Consider the following 19,383-nt stretch of genomic DNA (forward strand, 5'->3'; position numbering starts at 1 on the left):
TGCCTTATTATGCAAAATTTCTGTAGTTCTAACTTCTAAGTTATGCCTCGAGTCATAATTTTTGCGAAACATTTGCCTTAAGAATTATTTTTTGACTGAACTGGAATTCAAACTCAAAATCTCAGAATATTTTCTGCTGCTTTTTTAGGTGAAGAGCAAAAACTAAAGACTAACCATTTGAGGGGCAAAAATTAAGGGAAAACAGCAAAAAATGCCAACTATAGGTAAACTATTTACACAAGAATGCCCCTTCATAAGCTCATTTCACAAATGCCCCCAGGGCTGAAACTTTTTACCCAAAAATGCCTAGCTCTCTTTCCATGAGAAACACCCAGCAATTAATGCTATTTAATGTTGTCTCCTTTTGTGTATTAATATTTTTTTTTCCTTTTATGAGTTTCTCCACCTTTTTTCCCCACCTTTTTGTATGTTGGCACGCCGGGTTGTGTGTTTTATTCTATTCATTTTGGTTTTTGTCTTTTTTCCTTCTTTTTTTTTTTTGAATGATAAAATAAATAAAAAATAAAAAATAGTAATTAATTATTTTTATATTAATAAAAATATAAAATAAATAAGTAATGAGATGACAAGAACAAATAATTAAGAAAAATATTAAAGTCACTAATTTATTTATTAAAATCTAAGTTCATAAAAAAAAATTATACTTTCACTTTTGCAAATGAAAACAAAACTTATATCTAAAGTGTGACTTTATTTTTTGTAATTTTTTTTACAAGAATTAACTTGCTAAAATGTTATAAAAAATCAAAATTTAAGCTTAAATTCTCTGTGTTGTATTTTCATATAATTATTTTTGAAGAAATGAAAATGTCCTTTTATGATACTATGTCAGCATATGATATATACGACATGACAATTGAGTATCATAAAAGACTAAGGAGTTTTTTTTGTTACAGACTCAATCAGTCATTTAGTCTCTATGAGACCCTGTTAATATATGATATATGTCATGTGGGTATCATTGAGGAATGAGTGGGGTTATTTTTTTAAGAATTAGGTATGCCATAATGATACTTGTCAGTATGTGATATACGTCAGGTTGGTATCATAGAGGATTGAGTAATTTTTTAAGGAATGAACTGCGTTCCTCCATGATACCTTATCAGTATATGGTATACCAGGTTGGTATCATAGAGGACTGGGTGTTTTTCTTTAAGGAATGAATCAATCTTTTATGATACTCTGTCAGTGTATGATATATATCATGTCAGTATCGTAGAGGACTCTAGTATTTTTTTAAGGAATGAACCAGTCTTCTATGATACTCTGTCAGTATATGATATATCATGTGGGTATCATAAATGATTGAGTTGTGTTTTTCTTGAATAAATGAAGTAATCCGCAATGATACCCTGTCATTATATGATACATACCATGCGAGTATCATAGAGAATTGCATTGTATTTTTTTTTAACAAATGAACCACTCTTTGTGATACCCTATAAGTATATGATATATACAATGTGAGTATCATAAAGGATTAAGTTGTATTTTTCTTGAACGAATGAACCAATCTTTGTGATACCCTATAAGTATATGATATATGTCATGTGAGTATCATAGACGATTAAGATCTTTTTTTTTTTTTTTGGAAGAATGAGTCAGTCCTCTATGATATCTGATCAGTAAATGATATATCATGTGAGTCATTCATCTATGATACCTTGTGAGTATATGATATATACTATGTGGATATTATGTAGGATTGAGTTGTATTTTTCTTGAAAGAATTAACCAGTCCTCTATGATACCCCATATAGCATGCGGGTATCATAGAGGACTGAGGTTTTTATTTAGGAAATGAATCAAGCCTTATGATACGTTGTCTGTATATGATATATACCATGTGGGTATCATAAAGGACTGATAATTTTTTTTTATTTGATAAGGAATGACTTAGTCCCTATGATACCTTGTTATTATATGACATATACCTTGCGGGTATCATAGAGGATTGAATTATATTTTTCTTGAAGGAATGAATCAATTACTGTGATAGTCTATCGATATAAGATATATACTATGTGAATATCATAGAGGATTGAGTTGTGTTTTCCTCGAACGAATGAACTAATCTTTGTGATACCCTATAAGTATATGATATATACCATGTGAGTGTCATAGACGATTAAGTTTTTTTTTTTTTTTTTTTGAAGAATGAGTCGGTCCTTGATGATATCTTGTCAGTATATAATATATCATGTGAGTCATTCATCCATGATACCTTGTGAGTATAATATATGTACCATATGGATATCATATAAGATTGAGTTGTATTTTTCTTGAAGGAATGAAGCAGTACTCTATGATGCCCTATCAGTAGATGATATATACCATAGGGGTATCATAGAGGACTAATGACTGTTTTCTTGAAGAAATGAACCAGTCCTCTGGGAAACCCTATCAGTATATGATATATATCATAAGTGTATCATAAAGGACTCAGTAGTGTTTTTCTTGAAGAAACGAACCATTCTTCTATACTACTCTGTCAGTATATGATACATATCATGTTGGCATCATAAAGGACTAGGTAGTGTTGGAATGAATCTGTCATCTATGATACCCTAGAAGTATATGATATATATTAGATTGGTATCATAGGGGGTTGAGTGTTTTTCTTGAAGGAATTAACTGTTAGTCCTCTAAGATACATGCCAATATATGATATACTATTTGGGTATCATAGAAAGTTGAGTAATATTATTTGAAGGAATGAATCAATCTTCTATGATACCCTGTCGTATATGATATATACCATGTGGATATCGTAGAAGATTGAGTTGTGTTTTTATTGAAGGGATGAATTAGTCCTCTATGATCCTTTGTCAATATCTGATATATACCAGGTTGGTATCATAGAGGATTGAGTGTTTTTATTGAAAGAATGAACCGCCAGTTCGGTATAAAATCCTGTTAGTATATGATATATACCATATGAGTATCATAGCATACTGCAACAGTATACTTCAACTGCTACTGATTTAATATACTATATGCTAGAATAAATTATTTTTTGAGCTATGAAAAATAAAAAAATAGTTATCTTTTTTATTGATATAAAGAAAAGAAAAAAATAATGATAAAGGAGCCAAAAAGTGTGTAGAACTAGATTATGAAAAAAAAAAAAAAAGGAAAAAATAATTTGAAAAAAAAAATAGAAAAGGAGAAAAAAGTAAATGAAAATCACCAGAAATTTAAAAAGAAGAATAAATAAAAATAGGAAAAAGATGAATGGAATTAGATTATGGAGATAAAAAAGGAAAAAAAAAGAAGCAAAGAAATAAATGAAATTAAAAAGGAACAAAAATAAAGAAATAAAAAATATGGAAAAAAAAATTAAAAGAAAAGAGCTAGAATTAAATATGGAATCTGATTATTGTGAAAAAGAAAAGAAAATATAGTATGATTTGGAAAAACAAATGAACAAAAAAGGAGAAAAATAAAAATAAAATAACAAGATAAGAAATAGAGAAATAAAAAAGAAAGAAAGAACAAAGAGACAAGTACCTACAATTGATATTCAGAGTAAATAGATTTGGGGGATATGAAAGTAAGGGGGCATGGAACTTCAATTTTTGTCCTTCAAATTGGTGGTCTTTAAGTTTTTCCCTTCGTTTAATACCTCGAGGTTGTGGGTTCGAACTCTAGCTCAGTAAAAAAAAAAATCGCAAAGCAGAATATGCCTTGAAAAATTCTGCTGTGCGAATTTTTTTTAGCAAAAGGCAAAAGTTAAAGACCACTAATTTGAGGGATAAAAATTAAAGACCAACCTCAGCGAAGGACAATCCTGCAATTCCCCCCAAAATAGGGACAATCATGAGAATTGCCCAAATGAGCCCAAATACTAGCTCTAAGACAAGCCCAAACCCGAGATACTGGTGATATTTACGTATAAATAGTCCCTTCAACTAAGAGCCCGTTTGGATTGGTTTATAAGTTGCTTATAAGCTTTTTTCAGCCAGCTTTTTTGAGTGTTTGGCTGGTCAGCTTAAAGTCATTTTGTGCTTAAAATAAGCTCAAAAAAATAATTGGGCCCATTTGACTTAGCTTATCTAAAGCAGCTTATAGGCATAAGCTCATCCAAACAAGCTTTAACTCTCAGCTCCCTCTATTTTTAGAAGCTTGTAACCAAAACAGCGACCTATTCGTGTGAGTTTGACTTTGATCATTTGACAAGACGTCAGTAGTTTCTCTTTTTCTTTGCTATTCTTAAATTTAAATATGTTAATGATCATGTAAGAACCGTGAAAATATTGTTAGTTTCGTTTTTTATAGCACACAAATAGACAATTCAGTTTTCCAGGTGCCATATTAGAGTCAACGGGTTGGTTTGTTCGATTTTGGGCTTTGGTTCCGATGTATTTTTCTATATATATAACTCTCTTTGTATCATGAGAATGTTTGACTTGGCACGGAGTTTAGGAAAAAAATGAAGATTTTTAAACTTGTGGTCTAAAATGAACCATAGATATTTGTGTTATTGTATGGCGTTAAATCATTTCGTTTTGTGTGGCGTTAAATCATTTCGTTAAGGGTAAAGTATGTATTTTAAAATTAAATTGTTACTAAATATAAAAAAGTGTTATTCTTTTCGAGACTGACTAAAAAGAAAAGAGTGTCATATAAATTGGGACGGAGGGAGTAGACAAATTGATGGAATATGCAGATTTGTTTAGTTATGTTATCTTTTACATATCCTGATATTAAAGATTCCAAAGCAGTTCCTTTTTTTTTTTTTTGCATAGATAAGAAGACTTATTTGTGTACTTTTGTATTGTCTTTTTCAAACTGCCTTGTTATGTGTTACTTGAGCTGAGGGTCATTTGGAAATAACCTCTCTATCTCCACGAGATAGGGGTAAGGTCTATATACACTCTACCTTTCCGGAAATACACTAGGTATGTTGTTGTTGTTGCTTTTATAAGAAGCCTTATTCTTTAAAACTGTGAGAAAACCAAAAAAAAAAAAAAAAAAAAAAAAAAAAAAGTTCTACCTTAGAAGTATGAACCTTTATAATAAACCATCTACTATTATTACCTCAATATATTCATAGTCCGCTGCCTATTGTGTGATGTTACGGATATATAGTTGAGAATCAAGGATTGTAGCCTCAACCCAGTCATCTTAATTTAGTGTGGACCCTTCTACATAAATTTGGCCTGCATGTGTTAGGATTTTTTATTTTTTATTTGAATCACATCTTTAAGAATTTTCATGTTCTGGCTGTGTATAAAAATGAACCTGAATGATCAAATGTTTTAATTAAAAGTGGTGCCGTGATTTTTAGTTTTTTTGTTCTGGACTATAACTTTTCTTACTTAATTGGGTTTTGAGTACATTATTATACATATTAAATGAAAATTTTAACCCACGGTCCTTGTGGCTTCGCCCCTGTATGTAAGTATCATATTTGCATAATCATGTTCAATCCTAACTATCGTGATATCATGGTTTAACTCGCCTTAATTGTGTGTTTGGTCTCTTAATAATAAGTACAACATTTCTTAATAGACCCTTTTCTAAACTGATGGTGTATTTATATCTACTTCTGCACAAATGGCATGTTCTAGGATTTCATCTTGAGTTAAAAGAAATTGTATTGTGTCATGAACGCATGCTGTTAAAATCATGAAGTGAATAAAAATCATATCCCTGACGGATTAACGTCTTCCTTCGGTATTTAGAGGTTATTATGCTAGAAGAATAATTTCCAGTGTGACATTTAACCTGTTTTTAATATCTGAATTATCTAATATTGTTCATTTAGAACACTGTTGCATAATGTTTCTGCTTTTATGCCTTTCTTGTTTTGTTTCCCTTTTGCTTTATTTTTCCATACTTCGTCACGAAAGCTGATCATACTGCAAGTCTCCATTGATCTGCACTTTTTTAACTCTGTCAATATGATGGTTTATTTACAGCATGCATGCACCCGTTGCGGCGTTCTAATGGTTTCTGGAAATCGTCGGGAGTGCAAGCAATGCAAGAACTTTCAGCTTTGCGCAAATTTCCCTTCAAAGGCGCTGGTCATTAATTTTTGTCCCTCAAATTGCTGGTCTTTAATTATTATTTTTGTCGCCTAAAAAAATGGCCGAAAATACTCCGGGGTTCTAGTTCGAATCCGAGCTCAATAAAAAAAAAATCGCAAGGTAAGATTGCGCGAAAGTTCTGCCTTAAGGAAAATTATGTCTTATAAGGCAGAACTTCTGTAGTTCTAAGTTATGTCTTAAGGTATAATTTTTGCGAAACCTTTGCCTTGATAATTTTTATTTTTTTGATTGAGCTAGTTTGAACCCAGAACCTCGAGTATTTTCAGCTATTTTTTTAGGCGAAAGACAAAAATTGAAGACCAACAATTTGAGGGACAAAAATTAAAGACCAGCCCAAAATAGGTCAATCGTGCGAATTGCCCGAATGAGCCCAAATAACTCTAAACCAAGACCAAACCCGAGATACTAGTGATTTTGACGTATAAATAGTCCCTTCAACTAAGTCTCACCTCCCTCCAATTTTTAGAAACTTGTAACCAAGACAGAGACCTATTCGTGTGAGTTTGACTTTGATCATTTGACAAGAGGTCAGTTGTTTCTCTTTTTCATGGTCAACGGGTCGGTTTGTTGAACTTTGGGCTTGCCTTCCGATGCATCTTTCGACGTATATTACTCTCGCCGTCCCAATTTATGTGAGAGTGTTTGACTTGACACGGAATTTAAGAAAGAAAGAAAGGAAGACTTTTGAAATTTGTGTTCTAAAATGAGTCATAGACGGTAAATCATTTTATTAGGGGTAAAATGAGTATTTTAAAATTAAATTGTTAATTAGAAAGGTGTCGTTCTTTTTTGCACCGACTAAAAAGTAACATGTAAATTAGGACGGACGGAGTAGACAAATTGATGGAATATGTAGATATGTTTAGTTATGTTCTGTTTTAGATATCCCGAGATTAAAGATTCCGAAGCAGTCCTTTTTTTTTTTCTTTTTTGCACAGATAGGTAGCCTTACTTGTGTACTTTTGTATTGTATTCTTCAAACTGCCTTGTTATGAGTACGAGGGTCTTTCGGAAACAGTCTCTCTACACTATACTTTTCCCAGACCTCACCTGTGGGAATACACTAGGTATGTTGTTGATGTTGTTATTATTAGAAGCCTAATTCTCTTAAAACTGTGAGAAAGGAAAAGATTTTCTACCTTAGAAATCTGAACCTGTATAATAAACCATCTACTATTATTACCTCAATATATTCACACTCCACTGCCTAAGAAAAGCAGATAACGTGTGCGCACCAAGGGAGAACCTGCCACTGAGTCCCCTTGGTTTGCAATACTTCATTTGTCATTCAGGAGAAGCATTTATAGTTTTGGGAGTTTGTTTATCTTGTACATATAACGTATAGGGTGCTAATGATATAGAAAATAAGGCCGACTTCTTGAATGAACTCAGGTATGCAACGGAAGAATCTGGTGATGTAAATCTGGAATATCCTGTTTTGAGAGTCTATATATGAATCTTTTACTGACTTGGTAAATCTGGATTATACTATTTTTTAGAGTCTATATATGAATCTTTTACTGACTTGATATTGAAGGTTAAATTAACTTTAGCCCTCTTTGTTTCATTTGAAGATCCTTCTGCTGTTTGCACATTTTGAATTATTTTTCTTGGCAAATGAAATGAACTGTTCCTGATTCTATTACAGGCTCTGAAAATCATAGTCAGTGTAGACAACTTACAACAAATGTCTTTTCAATCTTATATGCCCTTAACCATCTAATTTAATCACTAAAAACGTAAATCTAGAATTAGTTACAAAGTTCGTCGTAAACCCATCGTTAAATTGCTCGTAGCTAACATAATTTTATGATAATTTGTCGCTAAATAGGATTAGCAATGAGTTTTTTTTTGTTTAGCTATAAAATTTATTCATCGCTAATTCCTATATTTTTGGTAGTGAATTATCTGGGAAGTGTGAGTTAATGGAAATTCCAGTCAGGCTTTGTACTAATTTAATGGGGTAAATATATATATTACAATGTTAGTCAGAGTTTTGATGTTTGCCACAAGTACAAATGCACAGACTCTTGGGTAAAAAGGAGAAATGATCAAAACCTGGGCATTTTTGGGAAAACAATTATAAGTGTTGTGGTAGGTCCCCCAATTTTTGTGGATAGACTAGAATTTTGTGAGAAAAGGCAAATAGACCTTTATCAGACCTTTTTCCTTACAAGCATATAACTTTACTGATGCCAAAAGGTTGCAATGAGATGATAAAGTTTTCTGTTCCTCTTCCTTTTTGTTCCCTTGTCCATCCAGCAACTTTACCATTTCGCTGTTCTGATATAGTATGCATCAGCTCAACATGCATATACTTAACTTATTTCAGCTCTAATAACTTATATATGGCATAGTATTTTGGGACACCCTAAACTGAAGATACCTTTTATTTAGTGTATATCTAAATTATTTTGGGTCCTATTTACCCCTCTATGCTTGGTCATTTGGTATCTTTCACCTCCTTAAACGACCTCAGTCCAAGGAGGTATGATGCATTCACTGCCAAGTGGACTTGTTGCACGTATATAAGATGAAAGTCAGACCTACCGTAAACTTAGTCGATTCTATCGAATATTATGCACCTCACTATTCGACTATTCGACTTAATCTTAAATCAACTATTTCCACTCAAACTCATCTTGATGGGACTTCATATACCTAAAATGTCACATCAGTTATCATTTAGCACATTCACACCTAACCCAAATTCACAGAGTGTTACAGTTAATGTGTTTTGTAATAGCTGCAGGCAGAGCAATGTATTGCATGACATGGTTGGGGCTGCTGCTGAGGGTTGCTTTGGTGGTTCTTCCACCAATATTCATGAATTTGCTTTTTACCCAGCCAATTTCTTGTTGAGATTATCAGTATTGTACTGGAAATCAACATTGGTGGGTTTACTATGGAAGGAGGCGATTCCCAAGTACTTTCCAAAAGAGTGTATCTGATGCCTAACATGGAGGAGACGTCTCTTTTGGTGTCCAGTGTAGTGTTCGAAGAGAATACTACTTTGGATTTTGAGAAGTTTATCTTTTGGCCTGATTTGTCACTGAACCTAGCAAGGGTGTTGATAATGGTATTAATATTCGTGGTGTTGGCTTGGGCAAATGGTGTGAGATCATCAACAAAGAATAGGTGAGAGATCTTGGGTCATCCTCTACTAATTGAAATAGGTGACCAGTGTCTCTAGGAGGCTTCATGGTTAATACTTCTTGAAAGAAGTTCCATACAAATGATGAAAATATTATGGGAGATAGGGTCCCCTTATCTGATGCCTCTGGTGGGTAGGAAAGGAGTGGTTTTGCCCCCATTCACTAGCACAAAGATGGAGCTGGTGCTGACACTGGACAAGATGAGGTTGGAAAGGTTTACAAGGAAATCAAAGAAAGTAAGAATCTCTCTTTTGAAGGACCACTCAAGTTTATCAAAATCTTTGTCAAGATCAATTTTGAGGATCATGTTAGTGTTTTTGCCTTTCATATGCTTGAACTGAGTGATGTACTCCCGAACTATAATGGCATTATCCGAGGCTCTCTCCTATAACCTTGATAAATTAGGTCGAAGTGCACAAATACACGATTTTGGAATCATCATTTAATTAAGTCATCATTGCAGCGCGTTAAAATATGCAAGCCTATCTACTTCGGGACAACTTCAGACATGCGATAGGTGTATGATATTATATACGATTGGAGTTTAGACATTTTTGCATGACGTTAGCCATATGTGGCTAAAATTTGTTATTTTTACATAATGCTTAGGTATTTTATAAAGTGGTCACTCTCTCATGTTCTCAATCAAGTGTATAATTTTTTTTTTTTTTGAGTTTTATTTCCTATTAATAATAAAACCAATACAATCAAATTATTTTGCTCATTTTTTCATTATTCAATGTCATTAATTTATACGCTTGATTCCTACTTTCTACTTTTTTTCTTGTTTTATAATGAGGTTTATTTATTTCATAGGTAAGTCTATAGAACCTTATGGTTTGCCTCTTTCCGGACCACGTGCATCGCAGGAGCTTGGTACATTGGACTGCACTTTTATAGGTAAGTCTATAACAAAGATTAGACAATGAGAAATAATACCATAATATTATACAAGTTTAAAAAACAAAAAATGAAAAATATCTATTGTTAAAAGTTTCAGGAAAATTTGTTTTTTTAAAGCAAAACTAAGGTGTAAATGATTTTCACGAAAGGAAATAAATTAATTCAAAGAGCAACAAAACCAGTACTCAAGATTCGTGGCCCATCACAACGAGAAAACGCAAACCTGAAGAAATTCCAAGGGTTGTGCTTCAAATAGATTGGTCTTTAATTTTGTCCTTCAAATGAGTTGCTCTTAAATTTTTATCCTTCAAAATTGAATTTATGCCAATAGGGGGCATAAGATCTTTTAAGGGCCTTAACATAGCTATTATGATAGGCGGACAAAAATTAAAGACCAGCCCAAAACAGGGACACAAGTGCCTATTCATCACTTCACTTTCCTGTAAGCTCTAGCCCAAGACATATATGTCCACCAAGCAACAAAAAAGAAGCCCTCACTGATTTTGCTCCCAACTTATCTTCTCTTTTCTTTCTCATCCAACTTGCGCCTTCTTCACCTGGACCAAAAATCAGTCTGTAAGTTTGTTCATGTACAATATCCTTGTGATTTTGGTGTATGCTCATGCTTTGTTTTTCTCTAGTCTACCGTTAACTATCTTTTCCTCAACTGTAAATTACATTTAATTGGATAGCTAGGCTCATTGTAATGATGCTAATGAACTATACAATAAATCCTTTTTGTCCTGAATAGTAAGATTTCATTACGATTGTAAAGATGGCTAACTGACACGAATTAAAATTAATTCCAAGAGAATAACTTTTTTATCCGTTTTTCTCTAGCTTGTTATTACCTAACTATTAAATTTTGTAATTATTATTATTCCCTCTTAGCTATCTTTTCCTCAACTAATTGGAGAAGCTAATTTTAAAGTTAACTCATAATACTGGTGCTAATGAACTGCAGAATAAATCCTTTTCTGCTGAAGAATAAGATTTTATTGCAATTATATAGATGGCTTACTGACGAGAATTATAATTTTTCGAAAGGAGAGTTATTAGCATTTTCTCGAAGCATATAGCTTGTTATTACCTAACTAGTCTGGGTTGGACGCTTAGTAGTTGTTTTATCTGCCAGTAGATAGAGCTTACAAACTTAACTTGATCCTCTATTTATGGACCTCATTTTCAGTTTTCTAAGTATCATGACAAAGAAGGATGTTTTGCAGGCGAACTATCTGCTTTGAATTAATTGAGCTGTCTAATAGAGACATTTATTGTTACTCCCTCCGTCCCAATTTATGTGGTGGTGTTTGACTGGGCACGAAGTTTAATTATGAAAGGAAGACTTTTGAAACTTTTGGTTTAAAATAAGTCATAGATATTTGTGTAGCTATAAAACATCTCATTAAGGGTAAAATGAGAGGTTTGAAGTTAAATTGTTACTAAAAATTGAAAGCTGTCATTCTTTTCGGGACTGACTAAAAAGGAAGGAGTGTCACATACATTAGGACGGAGGGGGTATTTGATAATTGAGATGTCCTATGCATCAGCTGGCCCGTCCCTGGTTGGTGCACAAGTTCCAAGCTCAGGGAGTACGAACCTACTCCTCTAGCTAGCTGCAACATTTGAATTAGTCACCTGTGCCGTCACCAATTGTACTTTCTTTTTAACCAAAGCCCTGCGGCAATAAAAAATTTCTGCTGAAGACATTTTCTTCTGTGGGTAATCTTGTAGCTGGAAATGTTACTAAATCTGAAAGCTTTTGTGGAGTTCATATTCAGTGTTTCAATGAGGAGTTGGTTGACCTAGCTATGGTGATTCTGGAGTTAGATGTTTTTAGGATTCACTGTTAGATGCTATTGCTACCTGTTCATATTTCCTTCGTAAAGCTGCATAGAAGTTTTCTGACAGCAGAAGAACCATGATGTTGCATAATTGGTGTGATGAACTTAGTTCTTAAAAGAAGAGACTATTTTGATTGGTTGTTGTCATGTAAGCAGCTGATGAATCAGCTTTGATTGCATTCAAAGGATGCAAACTGTATAATTCATAATTCACTGCTAATAAAGGTGAAGAGTTAACAGAATTCAAAGAGCTAATTCACATTATTTACATCCAAAAAGATTTCCCAACTTTGGATTCGGAAGATATCTTGCTTTCAAAGTGGGGACTGAGGTTGTTTGTCCTTCAAAACATGTTGTGTTCCTTTTTCTTCATATTATCCAAAAAGTACACCTGGGAATGGACTGCTACGGCTTCTTATTGTCCTTCTGAACTTTCCAAAGAGGCCGACTGCTTAAGGCTTTATTTATACCATTAGGTGTGACCGCGTGCGAGCCAAAAAGTTTAAGGAACATATTCCGCACTTACTTTCTTACATTGCAGTGCAAAAAGAAGTGTCTAGCGCCTTCACATTCTTACTGACAGGGGTAATATCTACTACATAATATGAATTCTCACCTCATTTGATTGTTCTGTATAAGACAAGCCTCATACGTCTGAATCCATGTGAACTGGTTTACCTGTATTATAGTGTTTGCTCTCCAGATGATTTTCCAAGGCCAATATCAATTATATGGTCACCTCTTTTTTTTTTTTTGGTAACCGTGGTGTCTGGTCCAGCTTGCGCACCTTGACTAGTTCCACGGGGTAATTGCTGCCTCCTACCAACAGGTACAGGGTAACTCTGTCCACCAAGGCTTTGACAGATCGGAAAAAATCATCTAGTGTTTTTAGTTCCATTTGGGTCTGAACCTGAGAATTCATACTTTTCAACCCACTTCATTGACCACTAGACCACACCCTTGGGTGCAATTATATTGACACCTCTCACTAGCACTTTATAGCAATTCTGTCTCTAATATTCCAGCCACTGTCTTCCCTCATTTTTTCTACCACTGTCTCTGGTGATTGGTTAATCCGGAAAATAAGAGGAAACTCTTCTCTGAGAGGACTGCTCCAACACCATTATCCTGCCAGAACTTTAATTTCTCCCATCTTCCACTTCGAAATGTGTAATTCCTGAACTAACACCTGCATAGTAGGGGCCTTTGACAAATATTTTACTTTCTCGAGATCAACTCTCTCTAGAGCTGTAACATCTTCCAATAATTTGTGGAAGATGTTGCAGACAATAAGAGAACTTTTTTGGGAGGTGGAGTGGGATGGGTGTAATGGAGAAGGGGAAAAAAACTAGGAGTAGTTTCTCACGGATGCTTGGATTGTTGAACACGTAGAGGCTCTGAGGCTGGTTATTGCTATCTCATTACCTATGAATAGCTCTCAATTGAATGTCCGTAATTTTACATCCAGAGATTCAGTACTGCTGCGGTAATTATTACGGGTCCTGGATCCCTCCAAGCATGAGAGGGTTACCATACTTTCTCACTCTAGTAAACAAGTTTTTTGCACATTAGATTCTTCTTTATTGATTGAATCATATATAAGCTTAAAATCACACCTTGGTTCCTTTTTGTGGTTAAAAGCAAAAGTAAGTTGCATACTTCGATGATTTCACCCTCATGTGCGAAATCCAAGGGTTTTAATTTTGCCCAAGTACTGATTTAACTTCCTTGTCGAAGCCTTGCTTTCTTACTATGCAACAATACTGTACAAGTGAAATGCCTCCATGTGAGAGAGTACTTTTCTGGTCATCCTTAACTCATTAGTTATTAGAAATACAAGAGATAAAGAATAATAGAAATGTTCAACTTATTTCCTGATGATATTGCAGATCTTGGGCTTATTACTGACAATTGCATCTTTGTCTAGTGCAGGTTTTCATCTTCAGAATATGAAGATCATTAGTTATAATCGCATCATTAATCCCAGTTTTTTGCTCATAAATCATGAGTTGCCTTCCAACAGATTCCCTCAACCCCAGTTGATATCCACTTCAGCTCCAAGTATTTCAAGTTTCAATAAGAGGAAAAAGGACTTGATGATGAGATTACCATGCGGCTTTGCTACAAGAGCTGCTCTTTCATCTTCAGTGAAGACTGACACTTACGGTAAAAGTAGGAAAGAAAAGAGCTCGTCTTTATACACTCATCCTAGTTTATTAGAGATGAAGAATGAGAGGGCAGCCAACCGTGCACGTGTTTATGAATTCTTGAGAGGCATTGGCATTGTACCTGATGAGCTTGATGGATTAGAGCTTCCTGTGACTGTGGAGGTCATGAGAGAACGAGTGGACTTTCTTCACAAATTGGGACTCACAATTGAAGATATTAACAACTATCTGCTTGTTCTGGGATGCAGTGTGAAGAAAAACATGATTCCCGTGCTTGATTATCTGGGCAAATTGGGTGTTAATAAATCCACCTTGACAGACTTTTTGCGGCAGTACCCACAAGTTCTCCATGCAAGTGTGGTGGTAGACCTTGCTCCAGTCGTGAAATATCTTCAAGGCATGGATATTAAACCGAATGATATTCCTCGAGTATTGGAGAAGTATCCAGAAGTGTTGGGGTTCAAGCTTGAGGGAACAATGAGTACTTCAGTTGCGTATTTGGTAGGAATTGGGGTGGCAAGAAGAGAGATTGGTGGGGTTCTAACTAGATATCCTGAGATATTAGGGATGCGGGTAGGTCGGGTAATTAAACCATTTGTAGAATATCTGGAAATCTTGGGAATTCCGAGGCTAGCTGTGGCTAGATTGATTGAGAAGCATCCTCACATTCTAGGGTTTGGATTACAAGAAAGGATAAAACCAAACATTAAATCCCTTTTACAGTTTCATGTGAGGGAAACTGCACTTCCTTCAGTAATTGCACAATATCCTGAGATCTTAGGAATCGACATGGAGGCAAAGCTTCCAAGTCAAGAAGAGTTTCTCAATTCGATAATTGAATCTACTCGTGAAGATTTCGGGAGAGTCATTGAAAAGATGCCACAAATTATCAGCCTTAGTAAAGCACCTGTAGTAAGGCATGTTGATTTCCTCAGGGAATGTGGATTTTCCTCGGAACAAGTGAAAGAAATGGTTGTGGGATGTCCACAGGTCCTTGCTCTAAATCTAGACATTATGAAGCAGAGTTTCGAGTATTTCAAAACCACAATGGCAAGGCCGTTGGAAGATTTGGTCGCTTTCCCAGCATTCTTCACTTACGGTCTGGAGTCCACCATAAAACCAAGACATGAAATGATTGCTGAAAAGGGCTTAAAATGTTCCCTTGCATGGCTTCTTAATTGTTCTGATGAGAAATTTGATCAGCGGATGAGTTATGACTTTATTGATATGGAAGAAATGGAAGTAGGTGAATCATCCTTTGACATGAATACTCTACTGGAGCATAGAAACGACGAATCAGCCTCTGATTACGACGAGGATTACAGTGAAGACGATAATGTATAAACGACTCGGGTAATTGTTCTGCTCACCACTCAGAAAGTATGTAAATCCCAACTATTTCAAATTTCTGAGTTTTGAATGCCATGAAGGTGGCCAATGGGGTTTAAGCAGATTGAATATAGGAAGAGGGACTTTACTAAAAGAGTGATATTAATTGGCCATATAATGATTGTTCGATTGCTCCCAGTTTCTGAAATGAATCTTAAAAAGTTAGAACCCTAGTAGCTAGATGGGTTGGGTTGGTTGATCGGCCAAAAAAATGATTATTATCCCGTACGTCAGGTTTGTATGTACCCACACTCCTGTTTATTATTTTTCAGAACCTTGGGAACTATCCTAATTCTTGTAACAAGTAAATATCTTCAACAACTCCTTCGAGGGACCTCAAGAGCTTTACATCTTATTCTCACTGATCTTTAATCTTCAATTTGTTTACAAATTATACCCGCTTGTATTCAGTCTTCTGTCTTATCTGGATGCAACCTGAAAGTCACTATAGAGATAATTTAGCTGATTATATTCCATTTCACTAAACTGCCAATTGAACGCCTTCATCTATAACAGTTTTTCATGTTTTGTTATAGGCTTTTTATATGCTTTTTATTCGTCCCTGTATGTAAGTATCCTATTCGCACAATCATGTTCAATCCTAACTATCGTGATATTATGGTTTAACTCGCCTTGATTGTGTGTTTGATCTGTAATAATAAGTACCAGCATGCCTTAATAGACCCTTTTCTGAACTGATGGTGTATTTATATCTACTTCTGCACAAATGGCATGTTCTAGGATTTCATCTTGAGTTAAAAGAAATTGTATTGTGTCATGAACGCATGCTGTTAAAATCATGAAGTGAATAGAAATCATATCCCTCAAGGATTTATGTCTTCCTTCGGTATTTAGAGGTTATTATGCTAGAAGAATAATTTCCGGTGCGACATTATAACCTGTTTTTAATATCTGAATTATCTAATATTGTTCATTTAGAACACTGCTGCAAACTGTTTCTGCTAGTATGCCTTTCTTGTTTTGTTTCCGCTTTGCTTTATTTTTCCATACTTCGTCACGAAAGCTGATCATACTGCAAGTCTCCATTGATCTGCACTTTTTTAACTCTGTCAATTTTTTTAAACTTGCCACATCTCGGTGAAACAATTTTTCCAATGGAGGAGGATCTTATTACGGTTTATTTACAGCATGCATGCACCCATTGCGTCGTTCTAATGGTTTCCGGAAATCGTCGGGAGTGCAAGCAATGCAAGAACTTTCAGCTTTGTGACAAGTAAGGATCGCATCTCTCTATATGCTTAGAGTTGTTAAATTTTTCTGGTTTTTATAGAGTCGATGCTTGTTGCAACCTTGGATGTGGATTGGTGAAAACTTTTCTCATCTGTATAATGTACTATTTTTGGTTTTCCTCCACACACACGCAAAAGTAGTTTAAGTCTTAGTTAATGCCAAGTCCATCCTTGATTTCGTGAAAGGGATATAAAGTAAAGCTGGTGCTCACAACACCAGCCGTTTGCTTATGGTTATATTTATTTTATGCGATCTCAAAGGCAACCAGAGAGTTCATATGAAGAAAGGTATATGAGGACAGAGAAGATATAGTATACATGAGTTAGAAAATGTAGTGTCATTTGCCTCCTTTTAAGCACGTTGTCATTTACAGGCTTTATACCAACCAATTGGACTGAGCTGATTGTCCGTTTTAGGATCAAAGAGAATGCAATAGAAAATATATTTTAGCAGATCCATTGAAGGAATGCAATAAATCTCCTTCTCAACAATCCTTCTTCCTGGCAGAGAAACAAAGACCCCCCCCCCCCCCCCCCCTTCCTTTCCCAAAATCCTACCTGCCGGGGTTGGGGGGTTGCTGTCTAGGTGGGAGAACTTTGTGGACCAATTTTTGGTTGCGATGGGGAGACTTTGTAGGGTCGAAGATCAGTAGGTGGTCGAGCGTTGTCTAGTTTTCCTTATCAGTTTTATTGTTATTACTCTCCTACTATCTTATTCTTCGGTTTTATTATTACCTGTTGTTTCCTTGCTTCCGTTATCATATTATTTGTTGTCGCTACTGTTCTTTTCTCCATCTTTTTCAACATGGCTTCTTCAATAGTGTATTTCCTGTTTATACCTGATTTGATATGCTTTACTTGAGTCGAGGGTCTATCGGAAACAATCTCTCTACCTTCGCAAGGTAGGGATAAGGCTGCATACACACCACCCTCCCCAACCTCAGTTTTTTGCTTCGTTCATGGTAGGTTTTAGCTCAAATGCGATCTGAGTCTTTTCGTTATACGTTTTTTAAATATAGCTGACATATTCATCACGAAATTAATATTGGGAATTTTAGGAACGAAAAAATGAAGGATGCAGTTACATTTTGTTTTGCTAAATTCTGTTTGGTGCATGAAAATATTCATAAGAGAAACCATTTGAGAATGCTAGTTTCATATTCCCTAAAACGTTTTCTTTGTAACATTTGGTCTGTACTGGTACTGTTTCAGGTGCTATGAAACTGAGCAAAACCTTGAAGATAGAGAAAGGCATCCTATAAATCAGAAGGACAAGCACATAGTTTATCCAGTAAGTACTCCCCCCCTCCCCCCCCCCCCCCCCCCCCCCCCGGCCTCTTCCTGTTGGAATAGTTATCGTGTTCTATGATTAAGAAATTCGATGAAATTTTTCAGAGTGAAATCAAGGAGGTACCTCACGACACCAAGGATGAAGATGAAATTCTCATGACACCAGCGATACGGCTAGGAGTTAAGCCATTAGATAGCTAAATCTTGGTGTATCACATTGTGCACAAGCTGGCCTGACACCACTGTCATTAAAAAAAACTCTTAGTGTATCACACCTTAAAGGTTGAATTATGCACTAAATGCTACTCCTTTTCTTGCTCAAAAAAAATTTCTTTAGCCATTCTCCACAAAAGAATTTTCTGGACAAATAAATATTTTTTCATTCATAACAAGCCAAGATGGTGTCTAAAGTACGAATGGGCACTACACGGCGTGAATCCAGATATAGGCGGGCTTCAATGAGGGCACCGGGTGGGAAACAAAAAAGAAAAAGCCAAGATGGTGTCAAAAGAATGAACATTTTAGCTATTTTGCTCGACGACAATCGCCTGTCAAGTTATCCCAATTTTCCATGCAACAGGGGATTATCTCCTTACATTAGAAATTGTAATTGAAAAAGGGAAATGATCTTGTATTTTTCTTTATCTCGATATTTTTTAATATTATCCTATTTCTATTGAATAGCTCAAAAAAGATACTATAACAAGTAGCTCTGTTGATAAGTAAATTTTTATTTTATATGATAAGAAAAGATTTTAGGCCTAAGTAAACTCCAAAAGCTAGCTCCTAAGGCGAGAAATCAATCCCATAACTGATATCGCATAAATGATTTTATTCATTGACCTTTCTTTGAGTGGTGATATAATTATTTCATTCATTTTCCTTGAAAATGTTGAATAGCAACAATACAAGGTCTTACTTGTGATGTGAATTTACAAATTTTCAAAACAGGTCTGTCTTTTGAATTAACTTTTTTTTTTCTGGAACTTTAGAGCTATCCCAGCATGTTATCTTTTGCAAAAACCTCTTTTTTTTTCTTAGAAACTTTTTCCAAATCTCCTTAATAACTTCTTGATGAGCGTCCGGAAATTCATATGAAACAGAAAAGTATTAGATGTAGTTCTCCATCGTAATAGATATTTAATAATCAATCACTTGTCATTGATAATGTTATTGCAATTAATTGCAATAATGATTTGCCAATGCTACTTATTTCCTGCTATTAACCGTTTTAGCTACGAGTAGTAATCAATCAGAATCAGTCAAACTATGTTGGCTATATGAATCCTCTTTATCCATTTCGCTCTATT

The 19,383-nt window shown here is 34.9% G+C and overlaps 1 protein-coding gene across 3 annotated transcripts; it reads left to right on the forward strand.

Annotated features, from left to right (window-relative positions):
• Positions 1-10,563: 10,563 nt before the first annotated feature.
• LOC132613602 (transcription termination factor MTERF4, chloroplastic-like) lies at positions 10,564-18,445 on the forward strand. 3 transcript variants are annotated; one of them, XM_060327692.1, is made up of 5 exons: positions 10,564-10,708; positions 13,909-15,767; positions 16,682-16,767; positions 17,996-18,074; positions 18,179-18,445. In XM_060327692.1, exon 2 carries the CDS (start codon positions 13,926-13,928, stop codon positions 15,486-15,488), a length of 1,563 nt encoding a protein of 520 aa, XP_060183675.1. In that variant the 5' UTR covers positions 10,564-10,708; positions 13,909-13,925; the 3' UTR covers positions 15,489-15,767; positions 16,682-16,767; positions 17,996-18,074; positions 18,179-18,445. The 3 variants fall into 3 exon arrangements, with proteins under 3 accessions (XP_060183675.1, XP_060183673.1, XP_060183674.1); XM_060327690.1 differs by having other exon boundaries at positions 13,909-15,497; XM_060327691.1 differs by having other exon boundaries at positions 10,567-10,708; positions 13,904-15,497.
• The last annotated feature ends 938 nt before the right edge of the window (positions 18,446-19,383 follow it).

Source organism: Lycium barbarum, chromosome 10, assembly GCF_019175385.1.
Source record: "Lycium barbarum isolate Lr01 chromosome 10, ASM1917538v2, whole genome shotgun sequence".
In the NCBI taxonomy this organism is placed as follows: Eukaryota; Viridiplantae; Streptophyta; class Magnoliopsida; order Solanales; family Solanaceae; genus Lycium; species Lycium barbarum.